This window comes from Oryza glaberrima, chromosome 2 (assembly GCF_000147395.1).
Source record: "Oryza glaberrima chromosome 2, OglaRS2, whole genome shotgun sequence".
Classification (NCBI taxonomy): domain Eukaryota; kingdom Viridiplantae; phylum Streptophyta; class Magnoliopsida; order Poales; family Poaceae; genus Oryza; species Oryza glaberrima.
The window spans coordinates 11,598,935-11,620,465 of NC_068327.1; the positions used below are offsets into that span (position 1 = coordinate 11,598,935).

General features: G+C 38.9%; 2 protein-coding genes across 3 annotated transcripts; both read right to left on the reverse strand.

Moving 5' to 3' along the window:
- Nucleotides 1–938: 938 nt before the first annotated feature.
- LOC127761465 (uncharacterized) lies at nt 939–7,542 on the reverse strand. Of its 2 annotated transcripts, none has more exons than XM_052285757.1 (10): nt 7,202–7,542; nt 5,463–5,590; nt 4,480–4,533; nt 3,822–3,929; nt 3,199–3,267; nt 3,038–3,118; nt 2,396–2,515; nt 1,875–2,033; nt 1,465–1,545; nt 939–1,378 (listed from the first exon to the last, which is right to left on the reverse strand). In XM_052285757.1, exons 1-10 carry the CDS (start codon nt 7,455–7,457, stop codon nt 1,304–1,306), a joined length of 1,131 nt encoding a protein of 376 aa, XP_052141717.1. In that variant the 5' UTR covers nt 7,458–7,542; the 3' UTR covers nt 939–1,303. The 2 variants fall into 2 exon arrangements, with proteins under 2 accessions (XP_052141717.1, XP_052141716.1); XM_052285756.1 differs by having other exon boundaries at nt 3,822–3,935.
- An 8,451-nt stretch (nt 7,543–15,993) lies between these two features.
- On the reverse strand, nt 15,994–21,510 carry LOC127764751 (nicotianamine aminotransferase 1). The gene is made up of 7 exons (XM_052289668.1): nt 20,991–21,510; nt 18,800–19,139; nt 18,495–18,713; nt 18,342–18,401; nt 17,639–17,794; nt 17,273–17,366; nt 15,994–16,245 (listed from the first exon to the last, which is right to left on the reverse strand). The coding sequence occupies exons 1-7, from the start codon at nt 21,470–21,472 to the stop codon at nt 16,112–16,114; spliced, it is 1,485 nt and encodes a 494-aa protein (XP_052145628.1). The 5' UTR covers nt 21,473–21,510; the 3' UTR covers nt 15,994–16,111.
- Nucleotides 21,511–21,531: the final 21 nt, after the last annotated feature.

Consider the following 21,531-nt stretch of genomic DNA (forward strand, 5'->3'; position numbering starts at 1 on the left):
GATTTATGATAATTTTATTAGTAGTTTTGTGATATTTTATCTTAAAATATATAGTTGTGTGATAAATTTGTTGTTCAATTTATAGTTTGTAATATTTTGATTAAAATGTCTGTAGTTTTGTGAAATTTACCAAAATGAATCTGGAAATCATAATTTATATAGCATGATAATAAATAAAAGCTAAGCTACATTATTTAGGAAAATAAAAAAGCACACAAGAAATTAAAAGTTAAACTTCATTTGTTTTGTAGTTACAATTTTTTCTGCAAATTTTGCTTTAGAACATAAAAGTTCACATTTTCGGTTCTATACTATCAAGAGTTATCGGTTACTTTAATAGTATCCAAAGTTCCCTCTATTCCTTTTCTTAAGGACTCCCATCATGTTTTCAATCATTTGCCATTCACTTTGACTCTGTTTAGGAAGCTTATGATTATTGGAAATGTAAGCAACCGGCTGGGCAGAATGTAAAAACATGTTTTGGAAGCTTTAGATTCTTTAAAAAAAAAAAGCTCTAAAGAAGAAGCTAAGCTAGAAAGAACTTTCTAGCTTTTAGTTTATTTTCTAAATTTACAGCTATAGCTTCTTAAAATCTAGAAAAAAAAAACTAGAATATTCAAGGGAGCTATTGATTTTAGAAGTTGTATCTACCCCAAGCTACCCTAGACATGCTCTAGAAAGGCAGGTTTTTCACCTTCTAGCTTCTAATTCATTTTTTTAATTTTACAAATACATCTTCTAAAATATAGGCGAAAATATGAAAAGTTTGAAGATTCTAGAAAAAAAAACAACTGCAAGAAAACCCCCATACAGCACATTTGGCAAAGATTGACTCAGGCCACACACACAAAATTCCCTTTCTATCCAAAAGGGTTGAGCGTCTATCTATTTCTGTCCCCGTCCCATTTGTCCGTACCACAAGTACATGGATACACCGATGAAGAAATCATATCTCGATCTGTATATAGTAGAAACAACTCACTAAATCAAGAATATCGAGCAGATAAGGAAGATGCATTTTTGAACGATCAAAAAAAAAATGCTTCTTCTTTGAAGACCTAGGACTGCCTAAATCAGTAGACAAATTTATCCATCCAAGTCCCTGAAGAATGCGAGCGAGCTAGGGGTATAAATACACCACCCCGCAAAGGGGAGGTTCCATGGAGAATGTGATACAATGTGCTCGATATAAATTACAAGATATAATTATACGCATTTTCCACCATCTCATGCAACTCTTCTATACTTGTAAAATGTAAAAACATGAAAACAGTATATGCAACTCTTGTTTTATGGCAACTGGTCATTTCTTTGAGCCAAATCGCGTTGAATAGAGGAACCACAGAATCCACATTGGAGATATAACAACAAAATATGCCTGCAGTTTGGTCAGGGAGAAACTTAAAAGGTATTCCAACAGGAGTAACACCAACGAGACAAAGGGAGTTGTTGAAAAGTACTCACCAAGCAGAACGTAATTATCTCAGTTGCGAAACCTCTACTGTAACTATTGGATCTCATTGCATCCTGGAGAAATATCTGGACCTACATATATGTAATTCATGAATTTAGTTACATATTCATGCGTTGGAGTCACAGGATAGCAAGTTAACCACCGTCATGTGAAGCCCTTTTGGACCCATTAGAACATGTTCAATCGTCGAGACACGTTGTATGTAATTTTTCTTCCACATTATTTATAGACAGCACATGAGACATGATGTACAATAAGTTGCTTCCTCCGTTTCATAATGTAAGACTTTCTAGCATTGCTCATATTCATATAGATGTTAATATGATTAAGACAGTTAAAAACAAGTCAACCAAATATATCAAGGGCAAAGGACTAAAAGATGATATTGGAAGATGGGTACCTTATGATGAAAATTTTGAGCCAATAACATGAAAATCTTGAGTTGTTTATAAGGTGCAGAAATACATGATCGGGAGATGGATCCACCCAAGAAGAAGACATTAGGCTTATCAACATCGCGAATATGCTGGCCACATATTGCCTTACAGAACCGTGATACCTGTAAAAAGTTGGAACATATGTCAGGAGCAATGACACAAAATCATTATCCATCAAGAAAATTAGGTACCGCTAGCTTACCAATGCTTCTACATCAGTAATACAAAGAACTTTTATGGAAGCATGAACTAAGAAAACTTCAAGGACTTCGAGTGCTTAGCACAATATTTTCATAGATACCATCCAACCATTTCAATATGTTATATATATCACTTATCAGTATATTTTGCATGCTTAATGCAGCTAGGTGAGAACATGGTTTGAATTGCATACTTACAAATATTAATAATGCATATTGCCTAATAAATAAGAGGTGAACACATATATGGGTTCACCAACATGGAAACATAATCATGTAGGCACCTCATGGTAGGGTCTGTTCATTGCTTGTATGAAACTCCTGCCATGTTTATATGTATGAGAAAAGCAGGACTTTGTGTATGATACCCCCATAAGAAAAGTGCCATGAAGATTCCTGAAATACTGCAGATAATAAAACCATCAACAAAGAACTCTTGGAAATCAGAAAGGGATAAAGATTCCAGTTTGCACATCATTTACACAACAGGTGATTAATGATGTGTAAATTAACTGTGGTACTGAATGACTGTAGCTCAATTTGCATAATGATTCTAAGTGCCTAAATAAACTTAGGAATTTAATCTGACTTAGAAAACTAAGCCAATAAGCCTAAGTAGCCCTTAGTATGGCAGTATAACGAATTTTAACATAAATAAGTGAATGTAGTCGTATTTTAAAAATGTAAATAATCAGAGTCTCAGATGAGCGTGTTTAATTAAGCTGTGAAGAACAAATTTCTGGAAGGTTTTGATAATGCGATACAAGACCAATTCACATCAAAATATTGCAATAAACTTGTAATATTTAGGAAAAGAAACATGCAAAATATATACATTGTATTTGGACCGCAAGATGCAGAAATTATATAATTCACAAGTATATACTGAACACGAACATATTAATATATATAAACTGTCAATATACCTTAAGGACTAAATCTTTTCCAGGCCATTTATAAGCAGTCTCGGATAACCTGCTTCTTTGATGAACTTTTGATGTCATCATCTGCATTCATTTCACTTGATGAATAAACTAGTGAACTACTTCTGCATAATTTATAGCAGCACAAATATATGGTAAATTACCTTCGTCAACACAAATGCCTGTTCAAGTTGCCGAATTTGGATCCATTGTTCTGCAATTACACCTTCCATCTGATTCAAAAATTGTGAAACTAACAGTTGTTAAGCTTTTGTGAGATAGGTATAAAATAAATCTAGTAGCAGTGTAGCACCAATGAACATTAAGGTCAATCATAACGACGAATGGCTGCTTTATAAGAATGTTCAGCACTTCTTATGTGTAAGGGTAGCTCTTAGAAAACTAATTCTAGATAGCTCAACTGAACCACATAGTTTTTGCTCTTCATTGTTAAGACTTAAAACAAGCTACAGAAGATGATTTATATATTTTTTTACAAATATCTTTATTACACCATAGCCTCTTGATAAGCCACAAATGAGCACTTTGAACTTTACAAAAATAAGCATTAAACATGTTATTTTCCTCTGTCGAAATAATTAATACAGGTGACATGAGTAATGAGTCAAAGAAAAAAAATTAAAACAGTAGCATTCAAATCCTACAGAGCATGATTCTGTTTATCTGATGACGAAGAAGGATAAAATAACTTAACAAATTTCCGACCTGGTCTGAAGGAAAGTAGATATTACTCTATTAAAGATTCAACTGATCAGTTACATAATACCTTTTTGACTTCTGAACTCAGAGATTCAACCCTTTTCTCAGCACCATTTGCTAGGGATTCTATTGAGTCAGCATTCTCATTCATCTTTCTGACCACTCTCCAGAGGAGCTGCACCTGCACAGGAACACTGTCAGGAGTCACATGATGAATTTTCCAATTGAAGTCTGATCTCATCATGTTCAAAATTTTGGTGGAGTTTTGTTTGCAACTTCTGCTAATTTGCACTTGTGGAATTTAGAAATTTCTAAAAAATATATATATGCTGACAAGTAATTTATACAAAATATGATATTATGTGTGTGATACAACAAAGACATAATTTTCCAATCTTCTACAAGTTTTTGCTCAAATAGATTAGTGTGGCATGATCTACATTTACATTTTTTTCAGAAGTTTCTAAATTACACAAAAATTAATTTGCAAATGTCCCTGGGACTAGCTGCAACTTCCTCATAACATTTTACTAATACTAAAACATTATACTGAAAAATATATGTAGCTTTAGCCAGCAGAATATAGAAACAAGTATATATATGTAATATATCATTTCAAAGATATGATTATATGATACACCCAACAAAAGAGGGAAACCCAATTATGGCATGTTATATCATGGATAATAATTAATAAATTATTCTAAAGATAAAGCGAGAGGTACCTCATCTTCCAAAGCTTTCACATTGCTTTCTGGGTAGGATTTGCTTTGAGATTTCTACATCCAGAGAGTGTAAATATTAGCATATGCGAGGAAAGAAATTATATGTACATCAACAGTTGGACAAAATTTCTAGAAAGATGACAAATAGTTGAATACATCCTACTGCAGACATTTTCACAATAGGAGACATAAAATCATCAGAGTAAATGCTGAATAAGTCAGTTGGATGGGTCGTGCAGTGGTGGTTAAGGTCAAACATACACATTAAGTTTTAAGCAATCCCCACTAACATGTCATCTCACTAAGCCATTGAATTTCAAATATTGATAGAGAACATAGAAACTGAGATCTTTTAATTGTAAAAAAGATTCATAAAGAATAGTATATGAAGAAAATTATCCACTCATCTACAGATCTACTATTGCAGTGCTCATCTTATCTGCTCCCCAAGTCCCCACTAATATAGCCATAGATATTTGTTTCGGTAAGAATAATATGACCAGCTAATAAACGAAGTTATACGAGAACGATACTGTACACTCCTTTTTCAAAAAATGTAATGTGTGCATGTAGATTTTAATTGATGTTCTACTTCCTTTGCCCCTATTTATCACATCTTCTCTTAGCTGCATTATGATTTAATACTCATACCAATTATTTTCTCTCATATTTCCTTTGTACTTAAGTATGGAAGACATGATTATTTCCTCTTCACTTTTTTCTGGTTTCATACCCTTCTTCATCTTTGTTCCCATCCAAAGTAAGTCTTATATTTTGAAGAGGAGGAAGTACATAGTTAGCAATGATACATCCACACCATTATTCACTTTATTAGTCCTAAAGTGGTTTTCTACAAAAAAGAATTCCATGATTTTTGAAGAAGAGATTATGTACAGTGCAAGTGATGTTTATTCATCTACAGCGAGATGGCTAACTTGTTACAGAGCAACATAACACAAGCATTCACTGATATAACCGCATACCTTGGTACTCTCATATTTGTTCATTAAAATCTCAATATCATGTTCCATAGTTCCAATAAGATTGCTGTTCTCTTCCAAATTGTTTGCTTTACTCTTCAAAGTTTTTGTGTTTTCCTCCAACAAAGATTCTGGAACAAAAAATATAAATTTTGTAAAGGTTGAAGGATGATATATTTATCAAAATTCAAAACAAATGCCATTGGCTCAATCAGCAGTAAAGAATTCCAGATGCAATTAAACTATATTGTTGACAGTGTCAAAGAAGCTTCGTAAGTTAGATTTTGCAAACAGAACTAGAGCATAAAGGGTCAAAAACATATTGGAAAACCATTACATATGGTGTTGATATGATATGCTACCAGGTAAGCTATTTCAATTCAAAGGAGAATACAATGTAAATGTGTGACCACGACGCACAGCCAGCTGCAGAAAGGCAACGACTCCAGCACAGCAGCAGCATTTTCAACCAATCAGGATCCGGTAAATTGATTCTTTCATCTCTAGTTCTCTTTGTTGTTAGGATTAGTTAACTATTGCAACGATCCAGTCCATATTTACTATTCCATTACAATGGGTGTTAGGACACTCGGTATGTAATGTGGTTTGATATCATTGATCAGGAATAAAGCAAAAGGAGATTAATCAATCTAAGTATTAGATCCCTATTGGAAATCCCAGCATCTAGCCTATTCTCTCCCCTAGCTAGCTAGTCAATACCACCCAGCTATGACAGGCTGTCCTCCCGGTGGTGTTTATCCCCTAAGGATCCAATAACATATTAACATCACAGGCAGGTAACAGTCTACAGTTAGGCTTAATTCAACTAAGTCTAGGAAAGCTTAACCGGTCTCATTGCGATAGATTGAATTCAACCACAGAATGAACCGACAACGAATAATTAGAAATTTGTTCGTCAATAGCATACCGCCATGAGGATCATGTTTATGGGTTTCAAGTTTTATGACCAAACCCAACTGCAGAAGAGTAAAAGACCAAATCAATGGATTTGGCAAGCAGTTTTAAAATCATAACACTAACCCTGCAGGTACAAACAAACGAAACAGGAACTAGAATAGCATAAATAACTCACAAGTACACAAAATAGCCAGAAGAATCACAATCATTCAGGTCCTTGATCCACTTTTTACTTCTTGGTCAGATTATAGAAAACTCATTGAATTGTGATTCTTATATTCATATAATGCAAAAAAGTACACTGCCAATAAATTTAAATGAATAACAAATTATAAGTGCAATGGAACTTGAAACAGAGTTTTCAAATTCTATGTTAGAAACAGTTGTACTTTTAAATCCAATTATTGTGGAAACGTTTACATTACAAACGATTAAAACTGCAAATAGTGTTACAAATTAAAATATTATAACTTCAGGAATAGCATATAATGTAGAAACAATAGCATAAATAATCCCTGAACCTGGAGTCAATATCGAAAGCTGAAATAAGTACAAGCATTGGTCAAATAACATTGTAGTTCCAATTCTGAATAAGTTTTTTTAAACCCTATTATTCAGACGGTGTGATTCAAGCAAAGTACTCGTCGACTCGTCGTTTACTTAGTACGCCCACGCAAGTTTTCGAGCACTAATATGTCAGTGTACGCACGATGAGCACAAGACATTTCAAATCTAAGATATGGCAAGAACACCAAACAGCGCGCAAGAAACAGCACTCTGCCGAGGTGGGAAAGGGGAGAGGGCCAAAGCAAGCGGTGCCTCACCCAAATGCAGAACCCTGAGCCTGAGCTCGTCGACCTCCGACCGCAGGGCGTCGGCGGGGCGCGACTCGATGGTTGCGGACGCGGCATGGGTGGTGGCGGTGAGGAGCGCGGCGATGACGACGACGGCGAGCAGCGCCACCTCTCCGGCGGAGCGGCGGCGAGGCGAGGGGGCGGAGACGGAGGGCGAGATGCGTAGCCCGAAGAAGGCGAGGTGGTGGTGGAGGAGGAAGAGGACGGCCTCCGCCGCGGCGGCCATGGTTTTAGGGTTTTACGGCGGGCGGCGAGGGGGGTGGCGGGGGTTTGCGCTCTCCGCCGCCGCGGCGGTGTCCAAATATGAGCGGGAGGCGCGGGGGGGTGGGGGGTGGGGGGGGGGGGGAGTGGAAGGTGCTGGCCCGCCGCGACGTTGACTCATGAGATGAGAAACCCATGCCCTATTTGCAATCTCGAGGATGTCGCGGGTATAAGTTTTGCATAAATTTTCCCAGAAAGTTCAAATTCTAAATCAAAGAAGAGATAAAATGCTCGTATATTATATGAATATTTGTTTGACTTTAATATTCATCCTACTATAATTTCATATGAGTTGACTTAAGCCTAAATTACAACATAAGTCACTCTTGGAGTCTTTCTCTGTGCCATCAAGTAAACCCCTCTCTACTCATCTAGTGCAATGTCACTAATATAGTCGACCGTTTGCTCTAAGAGCAGGTACAATAGTAGACTATAAGCCGGCTATAAACATATTTTAATAAGGTAAAAGAAGAGAGATAAGAGCAGCGGGCTACAGATTTATAGCCAGCTGCAGCACAGACTTCAAGATGTATGTGTGTATGACATCTGGGACCAGACATTAATTATACAGTACATGTTTATTGGTAACTATTGTACCAACTGGCTATTAGCTAATTTGGAGTCTATAGTTAGCTGTACTATTAAACTTGCTCTAATTGATATAGATAGTATGTTATTTAAGCGATACTTAATATGTTATACGTACAACAAACATTCAACACTTTTTTATTTTTTTAATCAAGCTAATCTCTACTTCCAAGTTACTAACCACCACTTCACGTTCATACTATACTACCTATGTCCCATAATTATATTTTTTGGAAATTAAAGACATATTAACAGCAAACATAATTTACCACAATAATCCTATTTAATAACTATATTGTATGCGTATATTCCATATGTATACTTGATTAAAAGGAATGTTAAGCGACACACCATATGTAATCTTAATTAAAAGGAAGGTTGTGGGTACACATTCCATTTGTTGTGTCCCATCTTATTAGAAATACAATTTTTTTTTTGACAAAATTTGCATGATAGAAATACAATTATTATAGGACGGAGGTAGTATTTTTCATTCGTTGTTGTGAGCAACAGATGGGTCATGGCAGGCAAAATACCTCTACATGCACGTAGAGCCAGTGAATAATTTTTTAGGACGGAGGTAGTATTTTTCATTCGTTTAGTATTTTTCATTCGTTGTTGTGAGTAACAGATGGGTCATGGCAGGCAAAATACCTCTACATGCACGTAGAGCCAGTGAATAATTTTTTTTAGAGAAGGGTATTTTTACCTGGCCTCTATATCTAACCAGATATGTGCAGCCTTTTTAAATTAGGAACTTAGCCTATCTAATAGGGAATTTAGCCCTCAAATAACCCAATATGACATTCGCTCCTATGAAGATTTGAACTCAGGACATTGGGGTGCTACTCAGGTCGTTGCAACCACTAGGCTACATCTCCTTTCACAGAGCCAGCGAATAAATAGTCCCTCGTTTTTCTCTTTATGCTACTTGCTCTTATATTCCACACATAATATATGATGTTATTGATTTTTTTTTGAGATAGGCTTAACCATTTGTCTTGTTTAAAAAAGTTATGTAATTATTACTCCCTCCGTATTTTAAAATGTATGACGTCGTTTACTTTTTGACAAACGTTTGACCTTTCGTCATATTCAAAAAATTTATGTAATTATCATTTATTTTATTGTGACTTGATTTATCATCAAATGTTCTTTAAGCATAATATAAGTATTTTTATATTTGCATAAAAAATTTGAATAAGACGAATGGTCAAACGTTGGTTAAAAAGTCAGCGGCATCATACATTAAAATACAGAGGGAGTATTTATTTTATTGTGGTCTGATTTATCATCAAATGTTTTTTAAACATGTTTTTTTTATATTTAAAAAATTGAATAAGATGAATTACTAAGCGTTTGTCAAAAAACCAAAAGTGTCATATATTTAAAATCGGAGGTAGTATAATATTATTACTAGGAGCGGTTATATGGAATTTGCTTAGGGATGGTAACGGGCCGGGTCGGGCATGGGTAGAGAGAAACCATGCCCGACCTGATAATATGTCTGCACCCGACCCACGCCCGCAAAGCGTATTGAGCAAAACCATGGGCATGCCCGACGGATACCCACTAGGCTTGCCTGTCGTGCGCCGCCGCGTCGCCAGCCGTGCACAGCCGCGTCGCCGGCCACCGCCTGCACTCGTGTTGCCAGCTGCTGGTCGATGGTGAAGGAGGAGGCTGGCGGCGACAAGGCGGGGTTCTTCGGGGGCTGCGAGGTGATGGCGGCGAAGGCGTGCTTGCTCACCGCCCGAGCCCGCCTCGGCGCCGCTGCCGCTGGCACGCCGCTCACCGCCCGAGTCCGCCTCAGCGCCACCTTGGCCGCGTCGTGAGCTGCTGCCGTCGCCGCTGATTGCTATATTCTACGTATATGTAATGGGTCAAATGGGTCAACATGAAGGAGTATGAAAATAAAGAGATGGGCCAAAATCAGTACTAATACTTATATCAGGTCGGGCATGGGTTACTCACGGGTAAAAATTGATACCCAGCTCTTGCCCACTGTACTTTCAGGTTTCGGGCGGATGTGCCTATAGACAAAAAAAAAATTATACCCATGCCCATGCCCATGCCCATCGGGCCGGGTATCCACGGATACCCGGACCCGTGGGTAAAATTGCCATCCCTAAATTTGTTATATATGGTATCAATTTAGCTATTTATTTTTCATAAATCATAAAAGGTTATGGGTCATTGTTTGTAAACCTTAATGGATTTGCAAGAGTACTGATAAAGCCATTCTTCGGTCTCCTAGTTAGCATATCTGTCGGCAGTAAAACACTAAAACCCAACTTACTCTATAATTCACCCATTTTTTGTCATACAGTCATCGCTAGAAAAGGCTCTAGTACAAACTTTAGCTTGTCATCATTTTAGGCCACTTAAGGCTTAGTTCGATACCCTGGTTCCCAATACAACTCTCCTGTGTTCCGACTGTTCCGTTTTCCCAACTAGTAGGATCGAAGACAGCCTTAAGGCCTTGATTCAAACGAAATTCATAGGAATTTTAGAGGGTTTCATTTCTATAGGAATTTTTCCTATATAACCCTTTGAATCAAATAAATGGACCTTATGAAATCCTATGAAATTCCTATGGATTGCCTAATACCATGCAAGTTTTGGAGGAATTCTAACATGAGGTAAAACCTCTTAGAAACTTTCCTTTGATTCTTTATCTTTCCTCTAATTCCTGCGTTTTTCCTGCGGTCCAATCAAACGACCATTCCTGTGTTTTTTTCTGTGTTTTGCAATCCTCTGTTTTGCACTTACATTCGTATCAAAATCCTGCGTTTTTCCTATTCCTATGTTTTCTCATTCCTATCAAAATCCTGCGTTTTTCCTATTCCTATGTTTTCTCATTCCTGCGATTCAAAGGGGCCCTAAGAGTTGTAAGAGTTCTACCACAGGTTCCATTGGGTTAGTGCTCGCACTATCCCTGAGACCCTGATGCGAACATAACCAACTGTGACCCCTGTGTAACAACCATCGGTGAACTCCCAATCTTTTGTGTAACTATTGTTGACCGGACCATTAATGTTATTGCTGTTTAACTCGTAAGCCTGATGTGCACCACTTCTAGATTTGACTTGATCTACTGAAGTACCATTTCGCTCGTTAATCAGTCAAAGCCTTTTTTTCGCATGGTCAGAAAATCAAATAAAATAAAAACCGTAGCTGATGACAGTACGATGTAATAGCTTGTTTCTCATTGGTTGAGCCACGACTTATATAAGTTGAGAAAAATAAACAAAGTAAAAACATATTTTTAGGGAGAGAATTTATACTTTTGTTCTTAAATAACCAAAAATTAAAGCTAGAAAATAGAAAGCAAAGAAATAGCTTCTAAATGAATTCTAAATTTTAAATTTGGTTGTGGCTTATAAGGTGAACACCTGCCAATTGAACACTTAAAATCTACAACTACCACGGGTGGAGAAAGGGTTATTACTCCCGGTTCGTAACCCTCCTGTAGTTCCGGTTTTTCAACCGGGATTACGAATCCGGTTCGTAACCCTCCTGTAGTTCCGGTTTTTCAACCGGGATTACGAATCCGGGACTAAAGATAGCTATCTTTAGTCCCCGGTGAAAAAACCGGTTGGTGTTACCTACCGGGACTAAAGAGGCTAAAGATAAAGCATCTTTAGTCCCTGTTAGTGTTACCAACTGGGACTAAAGAGGCTAATCCGGTTGCTCTTTCCGGTTCCTCTTTATTATTTTCTTTTCTTCATTATTTTTAAATATATTAATTTCACCCCATCCCGTCCCCAAAATCCCAAATCATTCATCCTCAAATTGCCTCCAAATCCACAAATCGATCATCTCAAATACTCAAATACATCACAAAATCTTTAAAAAAATTACATCACAACTTCTACAAAATTCATCACATATTCACATCACACACAAATCAAATACATCACACAACAATCTCAGATCCAATCAAATACATCACACAACAATCTCATATTCTTCCCAAAAAAAAAAAGGAGAAAGTGCTGCCTCGCCGCGCGCCGCCGCCGTGCCGGCCGGCCGGCCCTCCGCTCCCCGCCGGCGCGCAGCCGCCCGCCGCCACCGCGCCGGCCGGCCGGCCCTCCGCGCCCTGCCGTCGTGCGGCCGCCCGCTGCCGTCGCGCTAGCCAGCCGGCCCTCCCTCCGCGCCCCGCCGCCTCACCGCGCGCCGCACCGCTGCCGCCGCCGCCGCGCGGCCGCCAGCCACCGCCGCGCCGGCCTGGCAGTAGAGAGGAGAAGGAGAGGAATAGAGATGAGAAGAGGAGATAAGGTTGAGGATGAAGATGCACTTAAACCCCCTAGTGGGTTTTGGTGATTAATGACAAGGTGGTTAAAGGGGACTAACGTGTTTATCAAGTTTATTCACAGGAGTTTAGTCCCAAAGCAAGTTGTGATGGCTAAGAATGCAAGGAGACCCCCTAATTTGAATGTTCCTAACTGCGAAAAACATCGAAGGTGATTAGACTAGGTTTTTCACTTTCGAAATTGAGTTTAGGAAAAACCGTACTATTAAGAGGGGTTTCAAGTGTGATTCCAGGGTATACAAAGTGCTCTTAGTCATATCCATGAGTCTAAAGGTTTTTGGAATCATTTGTGGAAATGATTTTCCCCGGGACAGAGAGGCCTACCCGGAGGTTCTGGCCGGAACCTCCGGACACCAAAGTTTATTTTCTCCCCGGGACAGAGAGGGCTACCCGGAGGTTCTGGCCGGAGCTTCCGGGCACCGAAGTTTAGCTAGATTTTTCCTAAGTGCTGCCCGGAAGTTCTTGGCACTTTTGCCCGGAACCACCTGGCAGGTTTCCAGTTCAATCTTGTGAGTAACGGCTAGATGACGTCACCTAGCCGTTATATATATGGATTTCATCCCCAGGTCACCCTTTGGCCATTCCACTTCAGCTCTTTCATGTTCTAGGGTTTTCTAGCCACTCCCAAGCTTCCTTTGCTTCCTCCACTCAAATCTAGAGCCTATCTTGTGAGATTGAGAGATTAGATTAAAGTGTAGGAGTGTTTTGGAGATGGCTTGAAGATTAGGTTTGATTGAGCACTTTGGATACCTTGTGGGCTGTCACTTGGGCTTATTACTCTTGGAGATCTTCTTCTAGACGGTTAGGTGTCGCCCGTGAGCTTCCAAAGATCTTGTAGATGTCCCGGGAAAGTTTGTGAAGGTTTTCCTCACCTCCGCAAGGAAACGAGGTAAGTGAGTAAAGATTCTTGTGCTGAGTTTTCAGAGGTTGTCCTAGGTAGAGGAACTTGCACTTGTGGTCTTTTCTAGAAGGAATTGTGAGTTGGATATTGGTGGTCACTCAATTCTAGAAAACGACCTAGAAGTGTTGAGTTGAAGGCTGTGGACTTCTTCTGGGATCTTTGCATAAGTGAGGCAAGGGGTTAATCGAGACCCGGTTCTTTGAGCACCTCAACGGAGAGTAGGATCTGTGTGATCCGAACTTCGGAAAAAAATCGCCTTTGTCTCCCTTGTGCATGATCTGTGTTTGAATCTGCTGGTATCTTGAGAATTACATCTTGTGCAACTCTGTGCCTGATCATCTCTAGCTAGGACCTGTTATACTTCCCCTAATTTCGTTTTTCTCTGCTGCCCGGAAGTTCCTGGCTCAAGAACTCCGGAAGTTCCGGGCTACTCATCCTGCCTGGAAGTTCCGGTGTTCATCACCAGGAGGTTCCGCGCCCTGTCAATTTAACCGCTGCGATTGTTGAGAAAATTTCAGGAAAGCCTATTCACCCCCCCTCTAGGCTACATCTCTGCACATTCAGAGGAGAGGAGGAGAGAGGAGTTAAAGGAGAGGAGGAGGTACCTCGATCCGATCGCGCACACCTCTCCGATCTCCGCGTCGATCTTTACTCCCGGTTGGTTTTACCAACCGGGACTATAAATAGATCTTTAGTCACCAACCGGGACTACAAATAGATCTTTAGTCCCGGTTGCTAACACCAACCGGTACTAAAGATTGAAAAGTACCATGTAGCTTTTAAACCGGGACTAAAGATATTTTTAGTCCCGGTTTTTAATATAACCGGGACTATTGTAAAATCTGGTCGACCGACCAAAGATGGTTTCTAAAAGTGCATCTAGGCCCCTAATGATTTTGATGATTGATTACAATGCGATTAGAAAGGACTAACATTTTTATTCAAGCAAATGTGAAGGTTGTTAAGTTCTCAACGTGTTGTAATACAATGCATATCCCGTGAATGCGACATCGCGATGCAATGCGGCAATGATCAAATGGTATATTGTATCTTTTTCCTCGCATTGTGTCGTAGGAAAGCCATACTATTAAGGGGGATGATGCATAGACATATAAGGAGTGATGCGTGTGCTCAAAATCAATTTTACTTCGAAGCATTTCTCTTTTGGAGCGTTCTGGAAATTTTCGGAAGTTCCGAAAATACACAGAACCGTGTTTGGGCGTTCTGGAAATTTTCGGAAGTTCCGAAAATGATTTTCGGAAGTTCCGAAAATACACAGAAGCGTTCTGGAAATTTTCAGAAGTTCCGAAAATATTTTTCGGAAGTTCCGAAAATTGCGTTGACTTCGATTTTTCTCAGATCTGGAATTTTCGGAAGTTCCGAAAATCCCTTTTATTGCACTCCAATGGGCAGATTTGTGCTGTGGGTATAAATACCCACCTCCCCTCACTTGTGAGGGTTGCTGGTTCCATTCCAATTATTTGTGCCCTTGGCTTGCTCTCTCTCTCTCTAGTTCATTTGAGCCTTGCTTCCTCGATTCATCTCTCCACCCGTGTTTGATTTGGATTTGGTGTGTGTGTGAGAGTGTGGATTCGAGCTTGTGTGGGTGCTTCTTGTGGTCTTTGTGAAGATTTGTGAGCAATTGCATCATCTCCGGGAGTTCTTTGCATCATCTTTTACTCTTGGAGGTTGAGGACTCCTAGACGGCTAGGTGTCACTCCCGAGCCACCGATCTACTTGTGGTTGGCCGGGAGAAGTTTGTGAAGGCCGGATCTCGCCTCCGCAAGGGAAGAGATACCTCTTAGTGAAAGGAGGAGTGCTTAGTGCAACCTCTTGAGAAAAGGGTTAGCTAAGACCCGGCTCTTAGTGAGCTCCTCAACGGAGAGTAGAATCCCCTCAAGGATTTGAACTCCGGGGAAAAACTTTGGGAGCTACATCTTGGTGATATTTCTTCATCCCTCTCCTCTAGCTTTGCTTGCTTGTGCCGCTATTGGTCTAGTTGCTGATTGTGCCTTGTATTCCCTGTTATAGTCTTATAGATCTAGAGTTTTCATTTTGTGTGCGCTGCTCTGTGCATTTTCGGAAGTTCCGAAAATTCCCAGCCTAGCTCCAAAAATTACTGCTTCCGCATTTCTTAAGTTTTAAATTAGCCTATTCACCCCCCCTCTAAACCTAATTGACCCTTTCAGTTTCTCCACCAGTGTACTATAGCTCCCACGCGTGCACTATGAGTGCCTCCTGTTTTGCAAATACGAAGGCACATTTTACTACTTGGGAAATGTAGACATGTGAGACCAAGCATGTGGCCCAAGATGTCAAATAATTGATGCTCATTTTGTGGAATGGCAAAGTACCGAAATTCCTAATTTGTGTGCCATCAACACAAACTAAATCATTGCAATAAATGGCTTAAGTGAGAGTATACATGTGTGGTTGTGAGATAATTTGGCAAATACAAGGGACTATTTCACCAATATGCTGTTATTTTAATCTCTGGTTCATGTGGTATATGCCAATATTTTATTTATTTATTCGAGTTTTAAGAAAAGTATGTTACCATTGGCAAATCATAAGACTAATTAGAGGCCCCATAACATATAATGGGCCTTCAAAATGTAACAAAGGTAAATAAAAGTCCTTGATGAGAAGTAACCGTCAAGTCTATGTAAACTACATGTGCAACTTTTATAGATGAGTTCATTGACACATATGAATTTGTAAGCTTTATTCATAGCAAATTAACAGTTCCATTTTGGTGACAACAGGTATAAAGCACAAACATCACAATTAGTACTGATCATTCCAATCCTAGTACAATCTAGATATAATTTAAAGGGTTTTTCTTCTTGTGCCTTTGGCAGAAGGATTTGATCCTCTCAAGACCATCCAGGAGAGAAGATGAATCAATAGCAAAAGTAATGCGAACCCAATTCTTCATTCCCAGCACACTCCCTGCATTTAGGCAACATAGTTAAATTAGGATACGTAAAGTATATGTATAAATACATTATTCGTAAAATAGAAACATTAACAAGGCTATAACATTTACTTTATTTAAGATATTATATTAAATCTCTAGCTTAATTTACTACTACAGAGTTAACTAATATTTAAAGTGGTAGCATAATATTAGATCTCTTTGTTAGTTTTTCCTTCAGTACTTAAAGTAATCAACATCCATAAACTAAAAGGACAAAGTACGTGTACCCAAATATTGTTGGACATTGAATTATATTTTCTCATATAATTAAGGCATACGCAATTTTTATTTACATGTGATTGGCCCTGTTCTTTTCCTCTTACAGATTATGGATTCTTACAAGCACACTTTCCAAGCTCATGGATGGTGCGGTTTTTGCAAAATGTTTTCTACATATAAGTTTCTTGTATTTTAAAACAACTTTTATCTTTTAGATAGTCAATATCCGTTTGTATTCTCGAATATTATAAAAAAAGCAGATGATCTTTCATTTGTTCATCCATAAGACAAAAACAACAGGTAGGGATATAATGTGCCTGTCTGAATATCATTGCATCACTTTGCTAAATTTTCTTTCATATATAGAAATAAAATAATGTCGTCATATTCATATATCACATATAAAAAGTTTACATGCAATCAATAAAAAACTCATAACCACATATATTTAAATATTCTAACTAAACTATTATCTATTAGTGATTAGAGATGCAAAACTAAAAGTAATTAACTATTAACTTTTTTTAAGCAACAAAATCATAGAATAATTTTCAAAGTTTCATAACAAAATTAATTAATAAGCATAAATGTTTAGCCAAAAAGTAATCATTAGATTTGTGAGAAACTAAATAAGGTAGCATCACTTATATGTCATGGTATAGCATTAGAGAATTACAAGAACATAACAAGTGAATTGAATAATATAATATTAAATTTATAACTTTCTTTAATTAAATAGGCACATACATATCCATTTATTAACAAAAATGTTAGATGTACCTGGGCAAAGAATCACCGACTCTTCTTTCGCAAGTTGGCAACAAAAATCAACATCATCATGGATTCCCTCCAAAAGATATAGGTTCAATTTCACCTGTTTATAGGATTTCAATGTAAGATTACTGGAAGTGAAGCTTAAGTGACAAGTATGTTGTAGCAACAAAAGAAAATTGATGTTAACATGGCAAACTACAACTTCCTAATTATAGCATTATTCTTCAACACAATACACCAAAAATTTCTCATGACTCTGAATTAAGTGTTTTAGGTGCCAACTAAATTAAATATAGCATAATTATTTTTTGAGTGTGATAAATTGATGCTAGTACAGCTCTAATGATAAAATGATTTAAGAGGAAATCTTACCATCACAAACATGGATCCTTCGGGCTTGTGAGGACAAGTGATGCATTTAATATCCTTTATTCCTCTATAGCAAATATCTGATGTTTCCGTAAGCAAATCAATTATCCTCTTAAAGAATTCTTCCTTGGTATTCTTAAGAATATTCGGTAGAGCTCCCTAAGAAATTCAACAACAAAACATGCACAATTCAATTATTTGAGATAAAATGAATACACGAGACCAATATAATATTTTTAAAGCAAGATACCAATAAATAATCTCAGTATAAGAATTGTATGCTTACTTTAACGTAACATTGAACTTCACATTATCACTTAATAACTACGCACCTCAGATTGAACACAAAATACAAACCTCATCTTCTCAATTAATTTTTAAAACATATTATTATGTTTTAACAGAAATAGGATGAAATGAACATAAAAAACTGAATTAAACTTTTTTTTGTTACTTTGATGAACTTATGTTTGATTATAACTCTGATTCATAAGTACTATTTATTTGGTAAGTATTCGATAGTATATTTTAAACCAGTAGTTTTTCTCAGCTACAAACAATGCTAGACACCACACTGTGCATTTTGAACAGCCATCCAATTTCCGAAGAGCGACCACAACACATAGTCCACCAAACATTACATAAAGCAGATAAATGACCAAAATTATAACCCAAACATTGGCTTGTTAAGGAAAAAAACACTAACCTGAATGAAAGTTGCTGGATCAGTTGAAACATTAAGGAAATTAGTAATTAATGTTGCAATCTACAAAGAAAGTAGTATACACTTAGAAAAATATATATTTCAAATATCAATTCACAAAAAAAGTATCAAAACAGTATTAAATATATATTTTACCTTGGTTTCTTGTAGAGTCTTCTTGGGGTCACATATTGCTACCCAACCAAGTCGCCATCCCGGCACTATCCACCTCTTTGATAGCGATCCTATGGTTAATATTGGTACGATGTGCCCAAAGCAACCCATTGGGACAAATGGGGAACTCCCAAAAACCAAATTACCATACACCTCATCAGTAATTACCAATATCCCAAGCTTCCTTGCTACCTCTGCCACCTAAATAACAATAATACATATGCACATTAATAAGTTGCCCATAATATTATTTAAACTTTTATCAAATTTAAATAAACCAGCTGAACCTTGGATAAATGCTCGTAAGTGTACACATTCCCGCATGGATTATTGGGATTTATGATGACTATCGCAGTAGTGTTCTTGTCCGCAATAGATTCTAGGGAGTTAAGGTCAATCTCCCAGCCCTTCTCAGGAATAAGATCAAAATGACGAACTTCAAGGTTGTTGAACGCGGCTCGAGCTTCATAGTTTGGGTAGCCTGGTCTAGGAAGCAATATGTTTGTGCCAGGTTGGGCAAGGATTGAGATTACGACCTCGATGGCCTGAGTTCCTCCAGCGGTTAGGAAGATGTCATCAGAAGATAGCTTGTATGGGAGGTCGCGTGACAAATGATCTGCCACAGCACTATATTCAAAAGAAAGGCACAAGATTAATCAAGATATATTATGATATAATTAACAATCACATAAGCAAGCATGAACCAACATCACGTAAATGCCTCTTTCAGGAAGAACTGCATCCTCGGCGCAAATAAAACATTTAATTAATAATCATACATGCAAAAAAAAACATAATGAACAACATGCCATTATTAAAAAAAACAGCATGTAAAATCCTTTCTAAAGAAGAAATGCATCATCAACCCAGAAAAACCGAATTATTGGACTATATATTCTTCTCCCCTGCTTCTAGTCCACAAAAGGCACGATTGTTCTCAATTCAAAAGAGAGCACATTTTCCTTCCTTTCTTTTCCTGCTCTTTCTTTTGTTTTTTCCCCCAGAAATCCAGCAGCTACAGCCTTCAGTCCTACAGCTAGCACAGATGCACAATGAAGGCTCCATCCAGGCTGTGCGCCCGCCACGTCGGACGAGCCGCAGCAGCCGGGGGGCGTGCCAGCACGCGGTGGGGGCGGGCGTGGACGACGCGGGGCTCGTGCTCCCCCGCCGCGGGCGCGTGCGCCGCTCGGGCCGTACGTCCCGTCCATCGCCAGCCGTTGGTTCCACTTCAGTTCTCCTCCCCTACTGGCTCTCGCCGACCACGGGAGTAGTACGCCTCGAGATCGACGCCAATACAGTATTCGCGCACATGTGACATGTGTAATAACACTACTTCAATAATTGTTTTCTTCATCCAGTTTAAATTCAATTAAATCCATGGTTCTATATGGGTTTGAATCGAAACAAATCTTCCCCGGGATTACATTACAGGGAGGTTGTGAGTTGTGACCCTACTGACCTCGTGTTGCATATGGGGTTGTTGTTTTGCCGGTTTTTTTTTCAACACTGAACTCCAAATTTCAGCACACTTTTCAAACTGTAAAATGATATATTTTCATAAAAAAAATTATATGTGCAAGTTGTTTAAAAAATTCAAATAAATCTATTTTTCAGTGCTATAGTCCTTAAAATTATGACCAAAGTGTGCTCACTACAACAGAGAAGACCCATGCAGCTTAATTATAGGTGCCTGATGATGTGTATATGAAATATATATCACCCGTACATGTTGCAAAATAGGAATCGGATCAAAGTGAACAAATTATATAACTGGTGGGTAAAGTAGCACGCTTTTATTAGTAAACAAAGAATGGTACGCAGTAGGGGACTGTTTTAGTTTATTGCCAAACTTTATCACGTCTAAAGTAGGCAGCTCCGGTTCTTCTGGCAAAACGTTTGGCTTATAACTGCAATTGTAGCGTTTTTAGATTTGCTTATAGACTCAATTTGCAAGCTGATTTATTTTGGCCATATGTGTGGCGAGCTTTTTGTCGAGTGTCGAAAAACTATAGCTTGCTAAATTGGTGATATATGCTGTTTGGCACACAAAATAAGCAAATGAACCAATCAGTCCCTAAACACTATTCGTATAATTCGTATTATAATTATCATTAATGAATAAAATAAGCACTATTAGTAAATACGTGTTATCACTGGCTCGATTCGAAAGTACTCTAGTTGATAAATTTTTTAAACTAAACTATTCAATTTTGAACGAAAACTGGCCTCACTATAGATGGCTCGCCTCGGCTCAGCTTGCTAGTTCTCGTTAACAAACAAATAGTTGAGAAAATTTAATAAACTAATTTTAATAAAGGCCATAAAAGGCAAACATGAACCATGCACACGTAGCGAACAATTAATCGGCAAAGAAACGGAAGCGGAAAAAAAACATAAAACCAAAACCGAATATCTGAACTCGCCGGAAAATAATGAAAACAAAAAAAAAAAAACGGAAGTGGATGGCGTGGGTGGTACCGTCGCGCGGCGGGGAGGCCGACGCCGGCGGGGTAGCAGTTGAAGTCGCCGGAGCGGAGCGCGTCGGCGACGGCGTCCTCGGCCTCGGCGGCGGTGCGGAACTCGGGGAACACGGAGGGGTCGCCGTGGGCGAGCGGCAGGACGGGGCGCGGGCCGCGGTCGTCGACGCTGGCGCTGATCTTGTACCGCACCGCCCGGATGCTCATCTTGTCCCCCGCCGCCGCCATCGCGCCGCCCCTCGTCGGCGCCGTCAGCCTCCACTCCTTGCTGCTGCCGTCGCTCTCGCCGCCGCCGTTGCTGCTCGCCGCCGCCGCCGCCGTCGTCGGTGCCATGGCCGTGCTCTGTTTTTTGTTGGTGAATTCCGGTGCAGAGGAGGAGGTGGTGGTGGTGCGCGTTGGATAGCTAGTGCCGCTATATTTGTAGGAGATTCTACGGGTGTGGGACACGGACTCGGGTGGGGCACAGCAGCATGAAGCATGCATGCGCGCCTGGTTCTTGGTGGTGGTGCACGAGGAGTATATAAGCCCCGTTCGACTCGAAT